Raw genomic sequence first — 20,995 nt, forward strand, 5'->3', positions numbered from 1 at the left:
ACCTCTTAAACTGCTTGTGATATTATTTTTCAAGCATGTTTTCAGTTTAGAATGCTTTTAAAGAAAGGGAGTTGTTTTGGTCACTCCCCTAATGCTGGCAGTTCATTAATAAAAGCTTGCTCTTCAATAATTTTAATTCATTGAATTAATCTGTATTAATTCTAATTGTGATCTTCCTTAAATTTGAAGTCTTATCAGGAGATTCACTAATTCAGTGTGGAGATAAATAACAGGCAATGGGGAAAGGTATGAATCATAATTGACAGCTATGATGAGACTCCCTTCTGTACCAAAAAAACACTGGGATTGATTTGAGACTGGTAGAGGACCATAAGAGAGGTAGAGAGGATCAATGGGGTCTCTAAAGCTCTCCCCCCCCAACCCTGCCATCAACATGATCTACTGGAATTTGAAGAATTTGTAAAATTTTTGAGGACCCCCTACCCCCTATGTGTGGCATCTTTCAGCTAACCCTTTGGGAAAGAGATACTGGAGTTTCAGAGCCAGGCTGATTATTCTTCCCATGGGCAGCGAGACTGAACTACTCATACAAACCTTCTGAGATTCTATTATTTATTAATAATATTTTTTTATATGTACTGCATGTGTATTGTTTGTGTGTTAATGTCTGCATGTATGTTTGCTCTGAGGACTGGAAAATGCTGCTTTGTCAGGTTATACGTACAATTGGATGAAGATGAACTTGATGTATTCAAAAATAATTCCTAAACTGAAAACTTCAAGTCTTGAAATTAAAGAAACAACTGCAAGGGTGACTGAAGGTTGAGTTCTAGAAATGAAAAAGAACCAAAATGGAGCACATCAACAAGAAGTGGCTGAAATACTAAACGCAAATGGATAAAATAGAGTTGAAAGTATTTATGACCATATCCATATGACTCTTGTAACTTTCACCCCAGCAGATACCCAGCATAATATGTGACTTATGAAAGGTGATGCAGAGGCAATGGCACACTCTTGATGAAGGGTTCCATCTGGAAAAGTTGACTTTTCTTATTCTCCCACTACTCAAGCTGCTGAGTCCCTCCAGAAGACTGCCAGGATGTGCACAGACCTTTCAGTGTGGTGAAGACCATCTTTAGCCCAGAAACCCAATGTCTCAACTCACTTAGTAACGGGAACAGAAGTAACAAGGACAACCAGTCACTGCCTGCTGGAAGGAACATTTTAAAGTCTTTCTCAATATTAATTTGTGTTTTTGTGCAACAACCAAGAAATCCACAGAAAATGGCCCTTGACTTTGACTCTTTCAAGTAGGAGTGAATGTGGAGCTCCTGCCACAGATTCACCTTTCCACAGAAATTTGTTTCCATTACGTGTGTGTCTCATCTTTTCTTGCAATACAAGATCCAACCAGCAGCTCCACAACAGACGTAATCTCTAGGATTAGACAAGGCTCTGTTCTAGCCATGATACTTTGTTCAATCTTTCATTGCGGTCACTTATGAAAACGAGGAAGAACAAGTGCGTGTGTGTTTGCTCTCATGCTGCCATACTGTTTCTCTTGTTGCTTGTCTGTGGTCTAATTGTATCCCTCCTAATGCCATTGCAATTCCTCCACAATTCCTCAGGGGGGTTACACCTCTACCATCAGACTTCTCAACACAAACTAAATCAGGAACTAATTTAAGGACTCTTGTGCACTGTATTGATTTTCTTTGCTCTTATTGCACAGTCATTTTGTTTTCATTTGTCATCTGTTTACAGTTCTTTTGATTATGTTATCAATGCTGTACTGTTTATTTTTGCACTACCAATTAGTGATAATTCTGGCACACCCACAGGAAAAGGAATCTTAGGGTTGTAAATGAATGCCATGTATGTATTCTGACAATAAATCTGAATCTAAAGTCTTTCTGTGGGTTCCTCCACCTGTCATCTCACCAAGTCTATCTGTCTTTGATTGGGCCACATTTTGTTTTTCAAAACTTTCTCCAGTTCAAGAGGATGAATTGGTGTGGATAGCTAACTATTTCTAACTGTGGGTGATTTTTTTTTGTACAAACTCTCTACATACCTTGATTGAACTGTGAAACAATTTTAAATGAAGTACTAAAGGACCGGAATCATTGAGAAATACATTTTTGAACATTGTTCAATAGAACTGCTACAGCAGGAATAATTCGATTTGTCATTTACAGCTGTAGGTTAGAATAAATTGCTGCTGCTAGTTTGCAAAATTGGTGTTGCATGTTTGATTGGATGTTGTCTGGTTCTGCCGCCTTGTGTGATAGGGTTCTCCTCACCTCAAGCTATGCAGAGGGCCCGTTCATCAGGGGGACATGGAGCTTTCTTTGCCCTGTTTGAAATTTCAGATTCATTAAAGCAGTTCTTCTGTTGTTCATTGGCCTTTATGTAACCCTGATGTGTGCTATTTGTTTTATTTGTATTGCACCACTAATAATTTTCCATATTTCAGATGGTTATCAGTGGTTATCCTATTGTTTTGAGAATCAGAAATTTGCAAAGTTCACAGCCCTGCACATTTTCAGTAATTTCAGCTGAAAGTGTTTAACAACTCATGCAAGCACAAGTAAATGTCTATAGTATATGTTTTTTGCATTTTCTATTAACTTGCTGTAAGTTTTGAAGAAGAGGGCGCACAAAATCAGTGAACCGGTGCGGACTCGAAAGGCCAACATGGCCTGTTTCCGCTCCGTAAATGGTTATATGGTTATATGTGCCAGGTGCATGATTTTTTTTCTTTTATTTCCTGCAGGAACATTGCCAATAATGCATTGCTTCAGTGGAAACCTTTCCTTTATTGGACCATGCTTGGGCTCTTCAATGGGCTGGTATTTTTCTTTGGGGCATATTTCCTGTATGATAATGTATCCATTGCAGCAAATGGACAGGTCAGAACTGAAATATTTTCATTGGTGACAGTAAAATTTTTATCACTTTTGACTGTTAACAAATGTATCTGCTTCAAAATAAACATGAATTGACTATCCTGCTCTGTTATTTAAATTTGGATATACAGCACGCAATAGACCATTTCAACTCACAAATCCATGCTGCCCAATTTATGCCCAATTAACCTTTGAATGGTGGGAGGAATCCAAAGCTCCGGGGGGGTGGGTAGAAACCCAAGCAGATACCGGGAGAACATACAAACTCCCTAAAGATAGACAGGATTCAAACCCCGGTCCCAATCACTGGTGTTGTAAAGGTGTTGCATTAACCACTATGTCAACCATCCTGACCCATAATTTTATGTAAATATTTTGTAGTTTTGTGTAATTAACCATATAATCAGGAATAAAATGACTATATTTTATCCATTCAGAGTTATTCTCAAGTGCGGTCATAAAATTAATTGTGTTGAAGCATTTTCTTTTATAGGCAGAAACAACACAGGCAGCACTATAAACAGAAAATGTAAGCGATTGGACGTTATTCAGGATATTAGGAGTAGTTGAACCACTAATAATTGGCAATCTTGTATTTTTTATTTAAATTATGGAAACAGATGAAATTCATTAATAATCTGTTGATCCTTAAAATTTGTTGTGCCATTGAAGCTTTCCTTAACTTGAATACAGTAAAATCCCTGCTATCCGCCACCTATGGAGATTGGTAGATGATTTTGCCGGTTGCTTGAGATTGCATATTGCGTAAATTGGTGAACTGGCCTGGTGGGTGGGGGGGTGGGGGCAATTTTCAACTTTTGTATTTTTTACCTCTTTATTTTCTGCAATTTTATTTTTGGCAGTTGCTTGAATTCCAGAGAGTGGGAATTTTACTGTATTGTCAATTGTTTGATGTAGCCCTTGGTGCAACTTTTTCATGATTTTTAAAAATTGCTTCAAGCTGTGCGTCTTCTATGAAAGTGACGAGTAAATTTGGGGCTGCATTTGCCTTGCTCCTGACCTGGACCAAAATTGTGCAGGAGTGACAATATTTAGGATTTCATTCTGACCATGATGTGCCCCAGGATGAAATAGGATGTGAATTTATTTATAAACCTGCAATTCACTACCTATGCTACTTGCTTAAATGTGAAGGTCAAGTTTGAATTTTCAAATCAGTACAACATTTTAACATAGTACTTGTGTACAGTTGAAGTTTTGAAATTCTGTCCATTTCAGACAAGTGCATTTTCACACCAAAGGATAAAAATGTAACAGTAAAATTCTGGAATTCAAGCAATTGGCAAAAAAAAAAAGGATTTTTAAAAAAAAAATAAATAAATAATGAGATAACAGGTAAAAAAAAATAGGTTGTTTAAAATTGTAAATGTTCTCTTAAGTAACACAAACTTTTGAAGATGAGAGCAAATGTTCACCCAGCAGCCTTGGTCATACTTTGCTCTTAACAACTGTTAGAATAAAGTTCTGTGAAACAGCAATGGTGTCATCCCAAGATGAAGAGCTGGTTGATGCCGCTCGCCTTTGGGGTGACTCTCATAGTGTCCCTTTATCCCTGTTTAGTAAGAATTGCCCCGGTCAGAGGCTTTATCTGTAAGGTGGGGGGGTTAATTATCTATCTTATTGTTCGTCTTTTGGGCAGCATCATGGATGGAGAGGAACCTGCAGATGCAGCAACAGTTAAATGTTTTCATAGAATGTGACTGAAAATAAAGTAAAATGCGTTAAGGTTTATATATTCATGCAAGTGAAGTTTGTTCAGTGCAAGTATAGTATTTTTGTCTTTTAAACTGTTTATTCTTAATGCAGGTGTATTAGTTGCACATTGTAAGAGAAAGTCTCAAGCAACCAGAAAATACACTTATCTGACATCTACCAAACCTCACAGGTGCTGGATTCCAGGGGTTTTACCTGCATTTCATTCCTTTTGCAACTTGTATCAGAAATGTTAATTTTGTTAAATATTGTTAGCAGCAATTAATATTTTATTTTATATTTTCTCTTTTAATTTGGGTTTTAATACAGAATTAATTGACCATTTTCCTAATTAATCTTCAATTCAGTTAATGTTTAATTTTGTGTTGCCTATTACAGGTTTATGGAAACTGGACTTTTGGTACAATTGTCTTTACAGTTTTGGTATTTACAGTTAATTTTAAGGTTTGTGAATTTTATAATCATCTTTCAGCATTTGTGAAAATCAAGCTCTTCTGATGTTGTTGTCTGATGTCCTGGCATAATTTTATTGCAAGTTTTTCAAGGTTAAGTGATATTCTCAGATCAGAAGCAAAAAAAAAACTGTTCCCCCCCCCCACCACCACCACCTTCTCTGACCTCCCTCACCTACCTGCTCTAACTTTCCCTACCTGCCACCTCCTCCCTCTGACTTCCCCAAACATTCATTCCACCCCCCACCACCTTCTCTGACCTCCCTTACCTACCTGCTCTAACGTTGCCTACCTGCCACCTCCTCCCTCTGACTTCCCTAACTCTAAACCTAACGACACGATCTGGGTTTCTCCAGCATTTTTGTGTCAACTGCAATCACTGGATCTGCAGATTTTCATGTTTAACAAAAAAAACTGTTGGAGGTACTCTACAGGTACGTCCCATCTGTGGGGAGGGTGGAGGAGGGAGAGAGTAAAGAATTGTTGTTTGGTTCAATATTGTGCATCAGAATAGAGAGGGAAGATAGCAGTATAACAAGGGGAGGAGTGAAATGGACCAGTAATGATTGGTGGACTGAGCTGGTGAATGGAGCCAAAAGAGGAAGGGGTGAAGGCATGTGGATAATAGGCAGTAAAAGACAAGGGGAAAGGGCAAATAGAACCATGTGAGGGAAGGGAAGGTGATGTGGTGACGAGCTCAATTAAGTTATTTCCCAGTCTGCATTCAGTCTCTCCAATGTAGAGGAGGCCACAATGGGAGCATTGTATGCAATAAATGATCCCTACAGATTCATAAGTAGTGTTGCTTCACTTAGAAATATTGTTTGTGGTCCCGAATGGTGGCGAAGGAGGAGGTATGAGCATTGTGTAACATTTCTTGCAGTCATGGGCATTGGTACCATGGAAAGGAATGAGTGGACGAGAGAGTCCTGGAGTGAGCAGTCCCTGCTGAAGGCAGGGAGGGGAAGATGAGTTGGGTGGTGGAAATTGCGGTGGACAATATGTTGAATGCAGAGGATGGCAGGAGAAGATGAGCAAAATCCTGTCCTTGAGCTTGTGGTGGGAGGGGAGGGGGAGCCACAGCAGATGTGTAGGTGAGGGCTGGGATGATGGCAGTATGGGGAAAACCACATTTGTTTGAAAGATAACATATCAAATGGAATGGCAGAACTCATCCTGGAAGCAGATGTGACAAAGGTGGAGGAATTGAGAGAGAGGAATAAAATCCTTACAGGAGGCAAGGTGTAAAGAAGTGCAGTAGATTTGTATAAAATGTCTGCGGAGTTTGTATTCTGAGATGAAGACAGATTGAGAAAGAGGAAAGTGTTGCCAGAGATCAACCAAGTGGATTGAGGTAGGAGTGAAAGTTAGCAAGTGAATAAAGCTTACATCATGGGTGCAGAAGAAAGACCAATATATCTGTAGTGGAGGAAGAGTTGAGCCTTCATTAATCCTTGAACAGTTGCTCCAGCAGTTTCTTTTTTTGTTCCAGATTCCAGCATTTGCAGTTCTCAATTTTACAGTCCAATTATTAAACTCTAAATAAAACTATTGATAATTTCTAAAGTAGCAACTTTCCAGCCATTTTGTTTTTGTTTTTTGGAATAGAATAGTAAAGTAATGCATGCTTTTGGTGTTGTGTCGCTGTCATGTTTACTCATTTTTTTTGCACTTTCAGCTGGTGTTGGATACTCGATACTGGACATGGGTCAACCATTTTGTCATATGGGGCTCTTTAGCCTTTTTTGTCATGTTCTCTTTCTTTTGGGGTGGCATTATATGGTAAGTGAATTTGAATATTTGCAGTCCTATTTAAATAATCTTCATCTTGCTAAAGCTGTGGGTGCATTTACTAAAAATTGGTTTTTTTTTGGCCATGAAGTGAAGAAAATTTGCAAGTTTAATTAGTTGTTTTTTTTTTGAATAATAATAGAATTTTAATGTGTCTGATATTAAAAGAAAAAAAGTCATCTTAAAGACTGAAGTAAAAACAATGGAAAAGCTGTAAACACTCAGCCAGTCAGTTAGCATCTAAGGGAGGGAATAAACAGTGAATTGACTTGATTAAAGCACAATATTTATGGTGAAGAGACATTATTATTTGTGAAAAATATTCATTATTTTTTTTACATGGGCTGTTAATTAATGTGTGTGATTAAATCAAGATAGTCCCATTGTTTTGAACACATTGGACTCTAAACCTGACTACCGAAACTTTTTAAATCATCAACACAGGCCACATTCTGCCGACAATGCCTCCAAACCACATACTTTCATAAAAGGGATTATAAATTCAAGCGATTTTATCTTTTTTTTTGTATGAGGGTCTTTTGAATGCAGTACCCCACATCCACTGCACAGCAATAAATTGCAGTGTTTTTGGTCTTAGAGTACTTTGTATCCAAAGTAAAAATGATGTTCAAAATTCTGTTGGATGCCATAATGTTCATAATTCCCCAGCATTGTATTTGGTGAACTTTCATTCACTCCAGGCTCTGTCTCTTGGACTGAGGAGTTCCAGTAATCGAGAGGTGGAACAAAAAAGGAAATGCTGGACTTACTAAGCACCTGTGGGGAGAGAAACCAAAATCAACATTACATTTGACCTTTTCGCATTTCCATTAATTCTGCTTCTTCACCAAAACTACCTGAGCTGCTGAGTGTAATTTCCAATTTAGTAAATACAAGTTTCTACTGTAGGCGGTAGTTTCCAGTATTGCGTGAACGTTCTCTAAAGAGAATGCAATGGATTCCTGGTCTAGCAGGCATTTGTTCGCTATGATAGTTTAAAAACAGTCACTGGTATGGGAAGGCTCGTGAGTTGTGAAAATATGTTCAGAAATGCAAAATGTTGTTCAAGATTCTGAAATTGGAGCTTTATCTTCGAAAGTAATTACTTTGTTTTTGATTCCTGCTAAGTATTTCAGTTTAAGTCTGCATTCTTCTTGTGACATAATTTAACATTTATAAAATGTGTTCTGTTAAGTTCACCCACAGTATAGAAGTATATTTTAAAGGGCTGTGTCTTTGAGAATCTCTACCAGGAATACTATTTTATGTACTAATGTTTGTGCAAAAACTGCTAATCTTAAAAAATATATAGCTGGAACACCTTCATAATGCAGTGCTGTATCTGTGGCTGAACTGAATAGTCATTGAATTTTCTTTATCTTAACGTGGATTACAACTGTATTCTTTGGAAAATTGTCTTGGCATTCATAGTATAACTGTTATTAGCTTTGGTATGTGACATGCATGTGGCCTGAAAATACTGAACTTAATTATTTTACTTTCTGTTTGATAGGCCTTTCCTGAAACAGCAGAGAATGCACTTTGTATTTACACAGATGCTGACTTCTGTGTCAGCATGGCTGACTATAATTTTATTAATAACTATTAGTTTGGTGCCTGATGTTATTGTAAAACTCTTGAGCAAGCCAATGGGCAGAAGGCCGCAGCAGGTAAGTGAACCCCTTAGAATGTAAAGGATTGATCTACTTGTATCTGTTTTCCTCATTCATGGTAACTATTAGAGGACTCTTATGTGGAATGCGTAGCCCAGAGAAAATAATTACTTAACCAAAAAAACTGAAGATGTTTATTGTTACTTCTGTAACATGAGGTAAGTAAACAGGGCACAGTTTAATAGTGGGTAATTGGCTTTATTCTTTTGTGGATGATGGTTCTTAGCAAGGATTCTCCCATTGATTAAAAATAATTGAAGAACAAATTTGTTTTAAACTGTGAACCATTGCAAAGCATTAATTGTTCCCTTGATCATAATAATTTCCACTATCTTGCATGCTTTTCATGTAAGATTCTCTATAAAAAGTCTGATAGATGAGAATCAAACTAGAGGACACAGGTTAAGAGTGGAAGGGGAAAAAGAGAGTGGTGGGAGTGTGGAACGAGCTGCCAGCTGAGGTGGTCAATGCAGACTCAATTTTAACATTTAAGAAAAATTTGGACAGTAACATGGATGGGAGAAATATAGAGAGCTAGGGACTGGGTGCAGGTCAGTGGAACTAGGCCAAAAGGGCCTGTTTCTGTGCTGTAGTGTTCTATGGGTCTAGGAAATTTTTCTAACATAGAAAAAGGCTATTTGGCCCAACTCATCTTAATGCTGAAATCTTGTTATGCTCACCATGTTTACAAACATTCAATCTCTTCCCCTGTACTCTTCAAATCCAACTACCTGTTCAAATGCTTAGAATCAGAATCATGTTTATTGTCATGAACGTGTCAAAAAAATTGTTTTGCGGCAGAAATATTGGATAGAATGAGGTACAAAATGACTATAAATTACGATTCTGTAAATACAAGATTTTTTTAAATGCAAAAAGGAGTGAGGTACTTTCCATAGGTTTACTATCCATTCAGAAATCTGATGGCAGAGGAGAAGAAGCTGTTTTTGTAATGTTGAGTGTGTGTCTTCAGGCTCTTTGCCTCCTTCCTGATGGTAGCAGTGAGAAAACGGCATGGCCCGTGTTGAGGGTCCTTGATGATAGAGGCTGCTTTCTTGAGGGACCACCTCTTCAAGATGTCCTTAATGGAGTGATGACTAATGCCCATGATGGCGCTAGCCAAGTTTACAAACCTCTGTAGCCTTTTCCTGACCTGTGCATTGGCATCTCCGTATCGGATAGACAGTGATACAACCAGTCAGAATGCTCTCCACAGTATATCTGTAAAATTTTGCAGGAGTCTTTGATGACATACCAAATCTCCTCAAACGCTTAACGAAATATAGCTGCTGGCATTGCATCAGCATGATGGCCCCAGGATAGATCTTAAGAGATTTTGACAGAAAAGTTATAATTTATCCTCCTCGATCCATATACTATGAAAATTCATATCCCTCCAATCTTTAAATTTTAACTATCAATCTTGGAGGGTGGGATGAAGAAACATTAATACTTGAACATTAATGCAGCATCTTTAAACGAAAACAGCAAGGTTGAAAACACTCAGAAGGCTGGACTGAAATGGTGGGGTGGGGAACAGTTTGAGAACTTTTCATCACAACTGGAAAAAGGCAAATGTTTCAAGTTGCAGAGAAGTGGAGAAAACAGGATTGTCTGGCAGGGTGAAAACCATGATAACAATTACTTTGAATTCAATTTGTATGGAACAAAAGAAAAATAATAAGTAGAAGTTATATCCATGAGGTTGCTCATGTTTTACTGAGTCTTCAGTGATTTTGAGCATTAAGATTTAACATCAAAAATTTGAAAAATGTATTTTCTGCTCTGGGAATTCAGAGTCAAACAATTTTTACAATGTGAAATATGTACAATGAATTCCAGAGGATGTCTGCTCAAGGTGAGTAGAAGAAAGTTTAGGGGAGATGTCAGAAGTAGGTTGCTATAAACAGAAAGATGCAGAGAGATTGGTGAATGCCTGGACTGCATTGCTGGAGGGCTGGTGGAGGCTAGTACATTAGAGACATTCAAAAGACTCATTTAAAAGGCTCTTCAACACATGGATATAAGAAAAATTGAGGTTTCTGGGTATGAGGTCTGGAAGGATAAGATTGTTGTTGAGGGTGTGGACCAAATGGCCTGTGTTGAGCTTTAATGTTCTATGATTGCAATTCCCAGTGGCTGAAACAAACTCATGAAAGATGGCATATCATTCCTTCATTTTACAATGGGCTTCAGTTGAGCTAAGGATGACAGAGGAGATTGGGAGTGAGATGGAGTGTTGAAATGATAGGAGACTGGGTACTTGGTATTGCCCTTGTGAAATGTAATGTGGTCATCCAATCTGTATTTGGTTTCTCTGAAGTTGAGGAAAATGCATCATGAATAGTGACTGGAAAATCTAAATTGGAAGTCAAATGAATTGCTTCAGTTGAAACAAATATGTGGGCCTCTGGATGGTGGAAGGCCTGAAGTAAAAGAGAAAGTTCCAAAGCATCTTCCACAGCTACTGTTAAAGGAAGAAGAGTAGGGTGGAAGAGTCAGTTACAGTTGCAGAGATGGAATGCTGGAAATGAAGGGATGGGAAGATGTCTGGTTGTAGAATCTTACTGGAGGTGAGAACTCATGGAATTCTCTTTTGGCTTGCTGTGTCCATTGACAGACACATTATTTTTGTACATTTTCTAGCCTTTAATTTCTGTTGCTGTTTCTTTAATGTACTCTTGTGGTTTGAAATAACTACCTGAAGCAATTGAGAGTTTTAAAATAGATTTCTATGGATATGCACTGGGTTGCAGTCTCATCCTAGGTGACAGCGCTAGTAATCCTAAAACTTGGCTTCAAGATAAGCAAACCAGGGGTTTCCAGTAAATTGCCCTTTTTTTTAGATGAATAGGAGTGAGAGATTTGCACACTTTTTTATTTTATTAAAAAAGTATGATGCTATCTTTCTGTTTATAGCATCATATTTCCCAGATAAATATTTTGCCAGCTTTGAACTTGAACTAAATACACGTGTTTTGTGTGTCACTGTCCCGCATCGGACTTGTCAGCCACAAACGAGCCTGCAGTTGACGTGGACATTACCCCTCCATAAATCTTCGTCTGCGAAGCCAAGCCAAAGAAGAGAAGAAATTAGCATTTCTTTTTCAACTCCAATAAATTTGGATGAAGATGTACATTAACATTTTGAATGCAAAAAAAAGTACTTGAAATGATGTTTGATTATTCGGTTATAACTATTAAATCTAGATGAGGCAAGCTTCATTATTGGGATGTAGTCAAATTTACTGAGGATGTACAAGTGAAATGCTGTATCTGCTCCAAAATATGGAGTACTTTTGGTTGATAGTACAGTATGGTATCAAATAGCACACCTGTATATTTTAATAACCAGAAATATCTAGAAAAATTAACTAACTTTTCAAAAGTAGAAATATTTTCAAGCGAGGTAATGTCTTAAAAGCTAAATTTAAGATGACAATTAATGTTGCAGTTATTCACAGAACTTTCAGTTGCATCTGAATAGAGATTATCAGAAGAATCTCTGCCATATTAAATGTTGATATTTCACTTTTCAAAGTAGTGTTTATTTGTGAGATTCTCTTGTGCCATGTTTTGATTCCTTGCACTTTCTTCCTCTTTGAAAATCTTTAAATGTACTGCTGCCTGAAATATTTCTGATTATCCCCTTTGGGTCTCTTCTTTCCGCTTCTCCTTTTCCACTCTGAACCAGGCAAGACAGCACTTGCCTTCTTCCAGGCAGTCTACAGTTTTTATGCTCTCCCAAACTTCCAGCAACCAGAGTTTCTCTTGGAATGATTGAGGTGATCTCTCTTCCTTTTCCTGTTATGCTTGCATTTTTTTTAGCTTGGCATGCAATGAATTTATACCACCTGTCATTTTGATGGAGTCTGCATGCATGTTTGAATATTTCAATGCACATCTCTGAAATAACATCTGTTTTCTGTTGTATAAAAATTCTGGGGGGGGGGTGGGAGGAGGAGAAAGGTATGTTTTATTGAAAAACCTGTTGAACAAGACAATTTAAGAAATCTTAATGGACATTCGCTTGTTAAGCTAAAACTGCTTTTTTTGGGTCTGGATTATGAAAGCCAGCATATCCATTCACTTGACTGGAGGTAGACCAGTAGTTTTAAGTAACACTGAATCTGCAAGTTGTCATTTTGTGCTACTTACTTGTAACATTTAAATTTATTGATAAGAAAATTAACCCTAAATAGCTGATGTGTTCACAGTACAATGAGTAATGATTGAGAAATTATTTAACTATACAGGATAGTTAGATGATCTGGTAGAATGTTACAAAGATTCCATTCTAGTTTTTCACCAAAGTTGCTGGATAATATTCTAAAAAGCAAATGGGCTCAGCGTCAAGTGTTAGCACCTTAAAACTAGCATAAAAAGTTTATTTCTCAGATTTGTATAACTTCATCATGCAAAATATACCTTGTATAAAACCAGGAAAAGTGCAGTGTGTATTGGGCAAATGGAAGGTGATCTGTTTTGTTTTTGGTGCTCCAATAACCTTTGGAATGTGCGAGGGTGTTATTTGAGCAACATTGTTCTTCATTTTGTCATTTCACTTTTCATATGTATTTTAAAAGCATGTTCAGTTTTTGGTCTCTACCTTGATATTTTATGTGCTTGGCTATTTGCATTGCTGATCATGCCTCACCTTAACAGTGCAGTCCATTTTTGAAAGAGTCCAGTGCAGGAGATTCTTCATTCATTTTGATTTTTAGGTTGATAACATTAACATGGTAAAAGCTTGCTATTGATCAAACTTGCTAGATATTTAATTTACTCCATTTCTATTGTGATTTTTTTTTGGATGCACTTGAACACACCTTAGCTAATCAGAATAGGAAGAAGATGGATGGCAACGAGCAAACCAGCCTTGCTTCTATTGTAATAGCAAGCTGAAAAATATTAGAAGAGTTTGGGGACTAAACTGTTAACTAATACACTGGCTTAAAAATTTACACTTGTAGCTGATGAGATGCTCCTGCTGCCAGTTCAAATAGCAGCTTGTGTTCAAGGTAGAGATTGATTGGTTCTTGATTAGCCAGCACATCAAAGATTATGGGGTGAAGGTCAGGCAATGGAGATGAGGAATAAAATGGTTCAAAAGTTATTGAATGGTGGGGCAGATTCACTGGGTCAAATAGCCAGTTTGTGCTCCTATGCCTTTATATGCTCTAATGACTGGAGGTATAGCCTGTAATGTGCATAGCTATCCTCAGAAGAATATATTGTTCTAGCATCCTTGATTGTAGAAAGCTCCTCACCAACCAGGTTGTGAAAGATGATTGCACTCCAAGTAAGAATTTAAATACTACTTATTGTGTAGGAAACTAGGACTAGACCCATAGAAATAATTGGGTTGTATAATGAATTTGCTAAGGCTAACTCAGCTAAGTACTCCCCCTGGTCCAATCCCCTCCCTGTTCCCTGTAATCTTTGACTCTCCAAAAGTCAGCCTCTCAGCCTTGTATATTCATTTCAGAAATGTTGGGAGGGAGAATTCCAGAGAGAATAAATTCTGTTTTAAATTTGTGAATGCATTCACAAGGGGAAATGTCTCAAAAACCTTGTGACATCAGATCTGCTCCAAACCATGTTTCTATAAGATTTCCAATACTGCCCTCCCCATTCTTCTAAATTTCCATGAGTATCAGCCAACATGCTCATGAAACAGACATAAAGGTGTCAGTTGACCAGCTGGTATTGAAGTATCTTGTATACAAACCCCAAATAATCCATCTAATTGTTAGGTTTTTTTTTTAAATTTTCAATCTAAACTGATTTTAGATGTTTAAATAAGTTTATCTTGCAGCAGTTTGAGAATGAGTTTATTGACCTATATATTGTACAAGGTAAATATGCACAGAAATTCTTGATACAGCTAAACAGGCTCTTGAAAGAATGTCAATAGTCTCCCAGCTAACCTACCTAGCATATTTCAGTGAATAATCAAGTGTATGTTTGTAATTTAGCATAACACATTCCTGGAAACCAGAAGAGCTACACCTGCTGTTCATGGTAGTAATAATGTGTCTGATAATAATTTAAACAAAATTATACAAAACTCAAGATGGGAAGGTTAGTGAGCTCGAGGTGAAATGGAGTTTGCAATCATCGATTGTGCCTTTGTAGTTGAACAGTTTGGCTCTCTCAATGATGACTTCGATGTGAGTGATGTTTTCTTGTGTGAAATCAATGTTCAGAAAGAATCAAAGTGCCAAAGGGAAAAAAAGGGTTTAAAATGTGCTGTTTTCAACTTGAAATGACTAACACTTAGTTTCAAGGCAAAAGGATGGATTGGTAAACCCATAGCAATTTTAGGCATTACTCCATCTAAAAATTTGATTTAATTTGCTTGTGTACTGTTGTGGGTATTACTTAATGCAGAGTAACTTCAAGGAGAGCGATTCACTCCTTTTTGCCCATATTAGCTCAGATGTTTGTGAATGATATCCAAATTTATTTTCCTTGCACACTTAAAGGCTGATAATACCCTTTTTGAAGTAACTTAAACTCCCAGATATTTATAACACAATTTGTGGTGTACAAGTATTCTAAGTATCTCACCTCATTGTTACAGAAATATTTGGTCTATAACAAGGCTGCTGATTCAGTTTCGACCCCCAGATCCCCTGTTGAACCACTTCTTGCAAGATCTTTCTCAGTTGAATCATGATTGGCATTGACAGGTACTGGTATTTTGGTAGTTATCTGCTAGTGTAATCTTTAATTCGGATTAGTTTGATACTTATTTGCATTTAAGCTGTTATCTTTACCACGATTCTGGATACCTGTAAGCAGGATGATGACAGATGTTTACATAGTATCAAGAATAATTTGTGCAATATATCAAAGCCATTCTCCAGGTACAGATGAATAAACAGTCACTAGGATTCACTTTTACACACGTGTTCAAGTTTTTTTTTTGCTTGCTGTTCCTGTGGAGCTTGTTACTTGTACATTGACCATGAATGTGGCTTCAGCTAAATCTGTTGCATGCAGAGCTGTTCTGGTAAATGCAAGATATGTTCTGAAAAGATGCATGATAATCCATCACAGAATATTTTTTAAGCAAACATCCTGTACATGTCATTTGTTATGGTTCATTCATGTGGTGTCCTGCTGTGATGTATACTAAAGTAGCTACATTAAAATTATATTTTAAGATTTCTGAGAAAAAAGGAAAAAATATAAATGTAAAATGAACAGATCCTAAGTAGATTCCAGTTTCATTAACTTTGGTCATTTGGGGATGAGTTAGGGGAAGGGAATAATTTGGTTCTTCTGCAGACTTAACCATTTTTTTCTCTGCACTTTGCCATGCTTCTATGAAACTGCTTTGCAATTGAACCCCGTGTGCGTTGGCTATGATCTGTACGATCTATAAGCATGCCCTCATGGCTGGTGGAAATTGACTTCATACAGTAATATGCCATCTGCTTAGTTAGTGGAATTGTGAGGTCAGAATACCTATTGTTAAAATATCTCTTTTCCAGAAGCAAAATTACTTAAAAGACTAATGATGGACCATGTGCTGAGTAGGAACCACATTCTGATCCTTAAATAAAAATACTGGAAATGCTTTGTCAATCAGACAGTATTTGTGAAGAGAGAAATGGTTCACATCCTAAACAACCTGCTGGAGGATCGCAGCAGACCATGCGTGGGAGGAATGAATGACCCATACCTTCTGTTTGTATCCTGCTTGACGTGTATATTTCCAGGATTTTCATTTTTTTTTTAGTTTTCAGATTTTCAACATCTGCAGCATTTTGCTTTTGGACCTTGATCCAAAATGTTTACTCTTGGATAAGATGGTACATTTTTTTAATCACACCTTAGTGGAGTCGGCAGTCTTAATTAATTGGGCTTCTTTCCAATTCAAAATTCTGGGTGTATACCCCACTCTTGGACTCTTGACTTTATGTACCAGTCAAATACTGAGAAGGTACTGCATTATTAGAAGGTCAACCTTTTGCCGGGGGAGGGGGGGGAGAGAGTTTGATTTCAAGTGAACTGAAGGAGTAACCGAAATATTTTCTCATCCAGTACCACCCAGCTAATTACTTAGAACATTGTAAATTTCTTTGAGCACAAATCCCCTATACGATTTGTTGTTTTGATCTTGAAATTCAATATCTGCCATTTGTTTTCATATTTTTTGAAATACAGTAAGGTGCAAGTCTTATTTTCAAAAGATTAAAATGCAATTCCTAAGTGATCTGTAATTTCAGTCAATTGGCTTTTGTTTAAAATTGTTACTTCCTATCCAAATGACATTAATTGTTTTCTGTACTAGGTTATGTTAACCTGAAATAGAACATAATAGAAGCAGGAGTCAGCAAATCTGGCCCCTTAAGCTCGCTCTGCCATTCAAGAAGATCATTCTGATTTAACAATGTACTCAGCTCCACCTACTTGCCTGTTCTCTATAACCCTTAATTCCCATACAGTTTAAAAGGCTGTCTCTCCATAGATTCACTACTCTCTTGGAGAAGCAGTTCAATCCACTCAGAACTCTCCATCCATCTTGTTATAAGCTAGTTCGCCATTGTCCACTTTGCTTCTTTGCAAAGCCATTGTTTGGTGTTTTGGTTTTGCTTCTCATGTTAATACTGCAGGTTAATTATGATCATTACTTTCATTTGAAGTGTCTCAACTTTTATTTGAAGTCAGACAAGATTACCAGCTTTGAAGTCATGGCTGTCATTTCTCAGACAAGAAAACCCTGACTTCTATGCAGCCATAGTACAGGCTATTAGAAAACTCTTAAAGGTTCAGATCACAACCTAAGGATCAGGGGTTAGCCATTTCAGAGTGAGATAAAATTTCTTAAACGTGTGGAAATGTCTACCACAGAACAAAAAGTTGAATTTAGATAATTAAATATATTAGAGAAGAAATATGTGGCTTAATAAAAAGTTCAGATTTATTGTCAGTACATACATGACATCACATACAGCCCTGAGATTTGTTTTCCCTGAGGCTATAGGAGGAAATCGGGTGCAGGGTATTGAATTTGGAGGTTCCACTGTGAACATATTGCCTGCTGGGGCAGGTTCAAAGAGCCAAATGGGCTACTGCTATTTTCTCTTTCAATGTTTACCCTTCAGTACATTTTATTGTGGATGTGCATTTGGTATAGATAGTATTACCTTGATGGAAAATGCCTGATTCTAAAATTTTAAAGACAAATAGAGGTGGATGAGTGAAACTATTACAACTGATTGAGGAGTGCGAGTCTAGAGAGAGTATGGATCTAGTGGACATGATCTAAGATAACTGGGGAGAATTTAGCAGAGGCGTCTTGACCCACAGGGTGAAACTGTCGTGTGAACCAGATGGATTAATTTTGAATCTGAAATGGCCTGAACCAAATCTATTAAACAGTGTGGGCAAAGGAAAATTCTACAAATGGAAGCAAGTTGCAGATCAACTTGTGACCTTGCTGAACAGTGGACCAAAGTTGAGGGTTGAAGTCACCACTCCAATTCAAAGATTTTTGTTTATTTTACAATTAGGAAAATGCCAGGGCAAACATGAGGGCGAAGGGCTTTTGCTAAATGAACTTCCATTGTTTTAAAGGAGCCAAGTACTTGAGAGAAAAAGGTAGAAAGTGGGGTGCAAACAAATTTTTGGATCCATCTATTTAAAGCAAATTGGTTATCTGTTTGAAATTATAGCAATTTCAGACATTTGCAACCATTCTTGCAATCGAACAGCATTATCAAAAAATCTAGAAGAATAAACCTACCCTCCAAAAAAAATCTCTTGCACACAGCACTAGTGATTTTTTTTTAAATTCCTCTTGGAATGCTATACAAATTCACACATGCATAAATGAATGTAACTGATTCCTTGGGTGGATCGGCTTTGACAGCCTGCATACATGGGGTCATGATCATTCAGTGTGATAATTAATACTTACCACAGAGCCAACTCAAAAGCTCCCTCTCTGCAACCATTTTAAATTAGGCCATTATTAAACATCAGTAAGTTATTATCTAATAAAATGTGCTTACCCACCTAACTTGAATCCTCTGAAGCAGAAAAATTATTTTCTGCGCTACCATATCAAAGCCTGAAAGTCAGACCACACCTCTGCATTTCCTGCTGTTTGATTGGAGGAAACAGAATGAGAGCGTACTACTTACTGCTCAGCAGATCTTTATTTTGATGCACAAGTAAATACCAGCACACTGAAGCAGAACTGGGGAGTCTACTTATTAACCGTTTATTTTATTTTATTTTCTTTAAATTTTTCACACTATAAACCATATTGATCAAGATACATACATTTTCCTTCTTGAATATATAGTGTCATTTTCTCCCCCGCCTTCCCTCCTCCCCTCCCATTTATTTAAAGTTCAGAAAATAAGATACATTAAACCCATCAAACAATGTTGTCACTCAATAAAAATAAACAAGTCTTCAGGAACAGTGCACTAATAATTTGCCTTTATGTCCTTGCCAAGCATGTGACAAGGTTTTGGAAAATTCTATTGAGATTACAGTTAAACAATTCCAATCAAACAACAGTTTTCAATGTTTAATTAAAATGTAAATTAGTTGGCAACAAGTCTCTGAAATTATTGTCTATGAATGATGTCACTGAAATAATAGCAACCTTGCTAAATTTAATAACTTCAAACACGGGGGTGGGGGGGTGGTGGAGGGAAATAATTTTTAACCAACCTACCAAACACTGAAAGGGCTGGAAGATATTTCCAGTAGTGGGAGAGTCGAGGACAGACAGCACAGCCTCAACACTTCAGAACAGATGAGAAGTTTCTTCACCCAGATGATGATGGATCTGTGGAATTTGTTGTCACAGACTGCTGAGGAGGCTGTCATTGGGTAGATTTGAAGCAGAGGTTGATAAGTTCTTGATCAGTAAGGGTGCCAAGACTTATGGGTAGAAGGCAGGAACATGGGGTTGAGAGGAAAATTGTACCATCTATGATTTGAATGGCAAAGCAGACTGCTCCATCATTTTGTTGACCATGAATCCCAGTAACCTGGCTTCAGACGCACCTTTTTTTGCTCTAAACTTGGAATAAGCAATTAATAAATGAGTATGGTAACTTTGTGTCCACTAACTTTTCTCCCAGTTTTCATAATCGTTATCCTATTAGATATATTTTGTGTATCTGTACCTACCACACTAGTTAAACAAAAGTTGAAAGTAACTCTTTGTGTTCCTCTCTACAGAGTGTAAGATATGCAGAGCCTGAATTGTTGTCATTTGAATATATTAAAGATGGTTCTTTCATCCCAAGTCCAAAGTCTGATGATTTGACTAAGCTGTGAAGATAGATTTAAGTGGTTGGATTGATAAATCCACATTAAACCACTTTCTACACAATTGTGCCTCTATTAAAAGGTGATAATAACTGCTGAAAAGTAACCCAAAATGGACATGTGAATTTGACGTTCGAAAAGTTTCTGAAGTGGATCAGAAATGAATATGATGTGTTCTGAGAATGCACTTTTAATTAAATCAGTGGACTGAGTTTCTCCTGTTTTATGGCTTTGTACTGAGTGTGTAACACAATTTTGGACAACAAAAAATCTTGTAAAAACAATTTGATATTCCTTCCTATTGGAACTGTCATTATTTCATGGCATTTTATGCTTAAATTCCGTCATCAGGGATTGTTGATTAAGTTACTGTATTTGAGTGGTAAATTTCCTGTAAATGAATGCTACTTTTTAGTGAATCAAACTGTTAAATCTGGGTTAGAATAATGCACAAAGAAATAGTCCTGGCAATTTTTTTAAAGTTATTTTCAAGTGCACTTTTCAATATTTCCATTGTTCCAAATCTGGACTGAATCGATAAAGGATTTTCAGTTACTAAAGCCAATGGTCAAATTTGTTTGTGAAAGAAAGCAGCTATACCTCCAGTGGAATAATGTAGTTATTCGTAACAATGTCGTGGAAATCAGCAAAGTACCAATTAAGGGGAGCTCTAAACTGTGGTAAATGTCTTCAGCATGAATACAAGCCAGCATTGTGTTTTTTACTGTATGAAAGTTTCGTAATGCTTATAAAAAGATGTAGTCAAGTTATTAAACTGCAAAATCTGCATCTTAATTGAACTAGTCTGATGATTATATGCTGACATTTTATAAAAATTAAGCTTCTGTCTAGCCTGTTTTAAAAAAAAAAATTAAAATAAACATACTCTTTAAAAATATTTTGTTTATAACTTGATTTATGTCTTGAATTTTGGTCAGTTTTTTTCCTCAGAATATAGGCAGTAGTTTATCATGTAAATCCAAGTGTTAAGAGTATAGGGCTGTAATACTAATAAAGGCACAGTATGATAATTAGCTTGGAGTTGGTCAGCGTACTGTAATGTAATGATGAAAATTAAACTTGTGTTTGTAGTCATTAGGCCTGTTTGTGCGCTGTCCAATTCTACAGCAACTGTACCAGTCCTCATGCCTATTGATACTGATTC

At 37.0% G+C, this 20,995-nt stretch overlaps 1 protein-coding gene across 10 annotated transcripts in view; it reads left to right on the forward strand.

Moving 5' to 3' along the window:
• The window catches only part of LOC138740624 (phospholipid-transporting ATPase IG-like), a 130,830-nt gene extending 110,102 nt beyond the window's left edge, over window positions 1-20,728 (forward strand). For 4 of the 10 annotated variants that reach the window (XM_069893532.1, XM_069893529.1, XM_069893533.1 and 1 more), the window contains 5 exons: window positions 2,741-2,876; window positions 4,986-5,051; window positions 6,738-6,841; window positions 8,364-8,520; window positions 19,741-20,728. In XM_069893532.1, coding sequence (XP_069749633.1) covers window positions 2,741-2,876; window positions 4,986-5,051; window positions 6,738-6,841; window positions 8,364-8,520; window positions 19,741-19,839 — 562 coding nt within the window. In that variant the 3' untranslated portion in view covers window positions 19,840-20,728. Of the gene's footprint in view, window positions 1-650; window positions 1,683-2,740; window positions 2,877-4,700; window positions 4,780-4,985; window positions 5,052-6,737; window positions 6,842-7,551; window positions 7,722-8,363; window positions 8,521-15,109; window positions 15,219-19,740 lie in introns of those variants that run through there. The other 6 variants (XM_069893530.1, XR_011343076.1, XR_011343077.1 and 3 more) reach the window with 6 other exon arrangements.
• Window positions 20,729-20,995: the final 267 nt, after the last annotated feature.

Source organism: Narcine bancroftii, chromosome 8, assembly GCF_036971445.1.
Source record: "Narcine bancroftii isolate sNarBan1 chromosome 8, sNarBan1.hap1, whole genome shotgun sequence".
NCBI lineage: Eukaryota > Metazoa > Chordata > Chondrichthyes > Torpediniformes > Narcinidae > Narcine > Narcine bancroftii.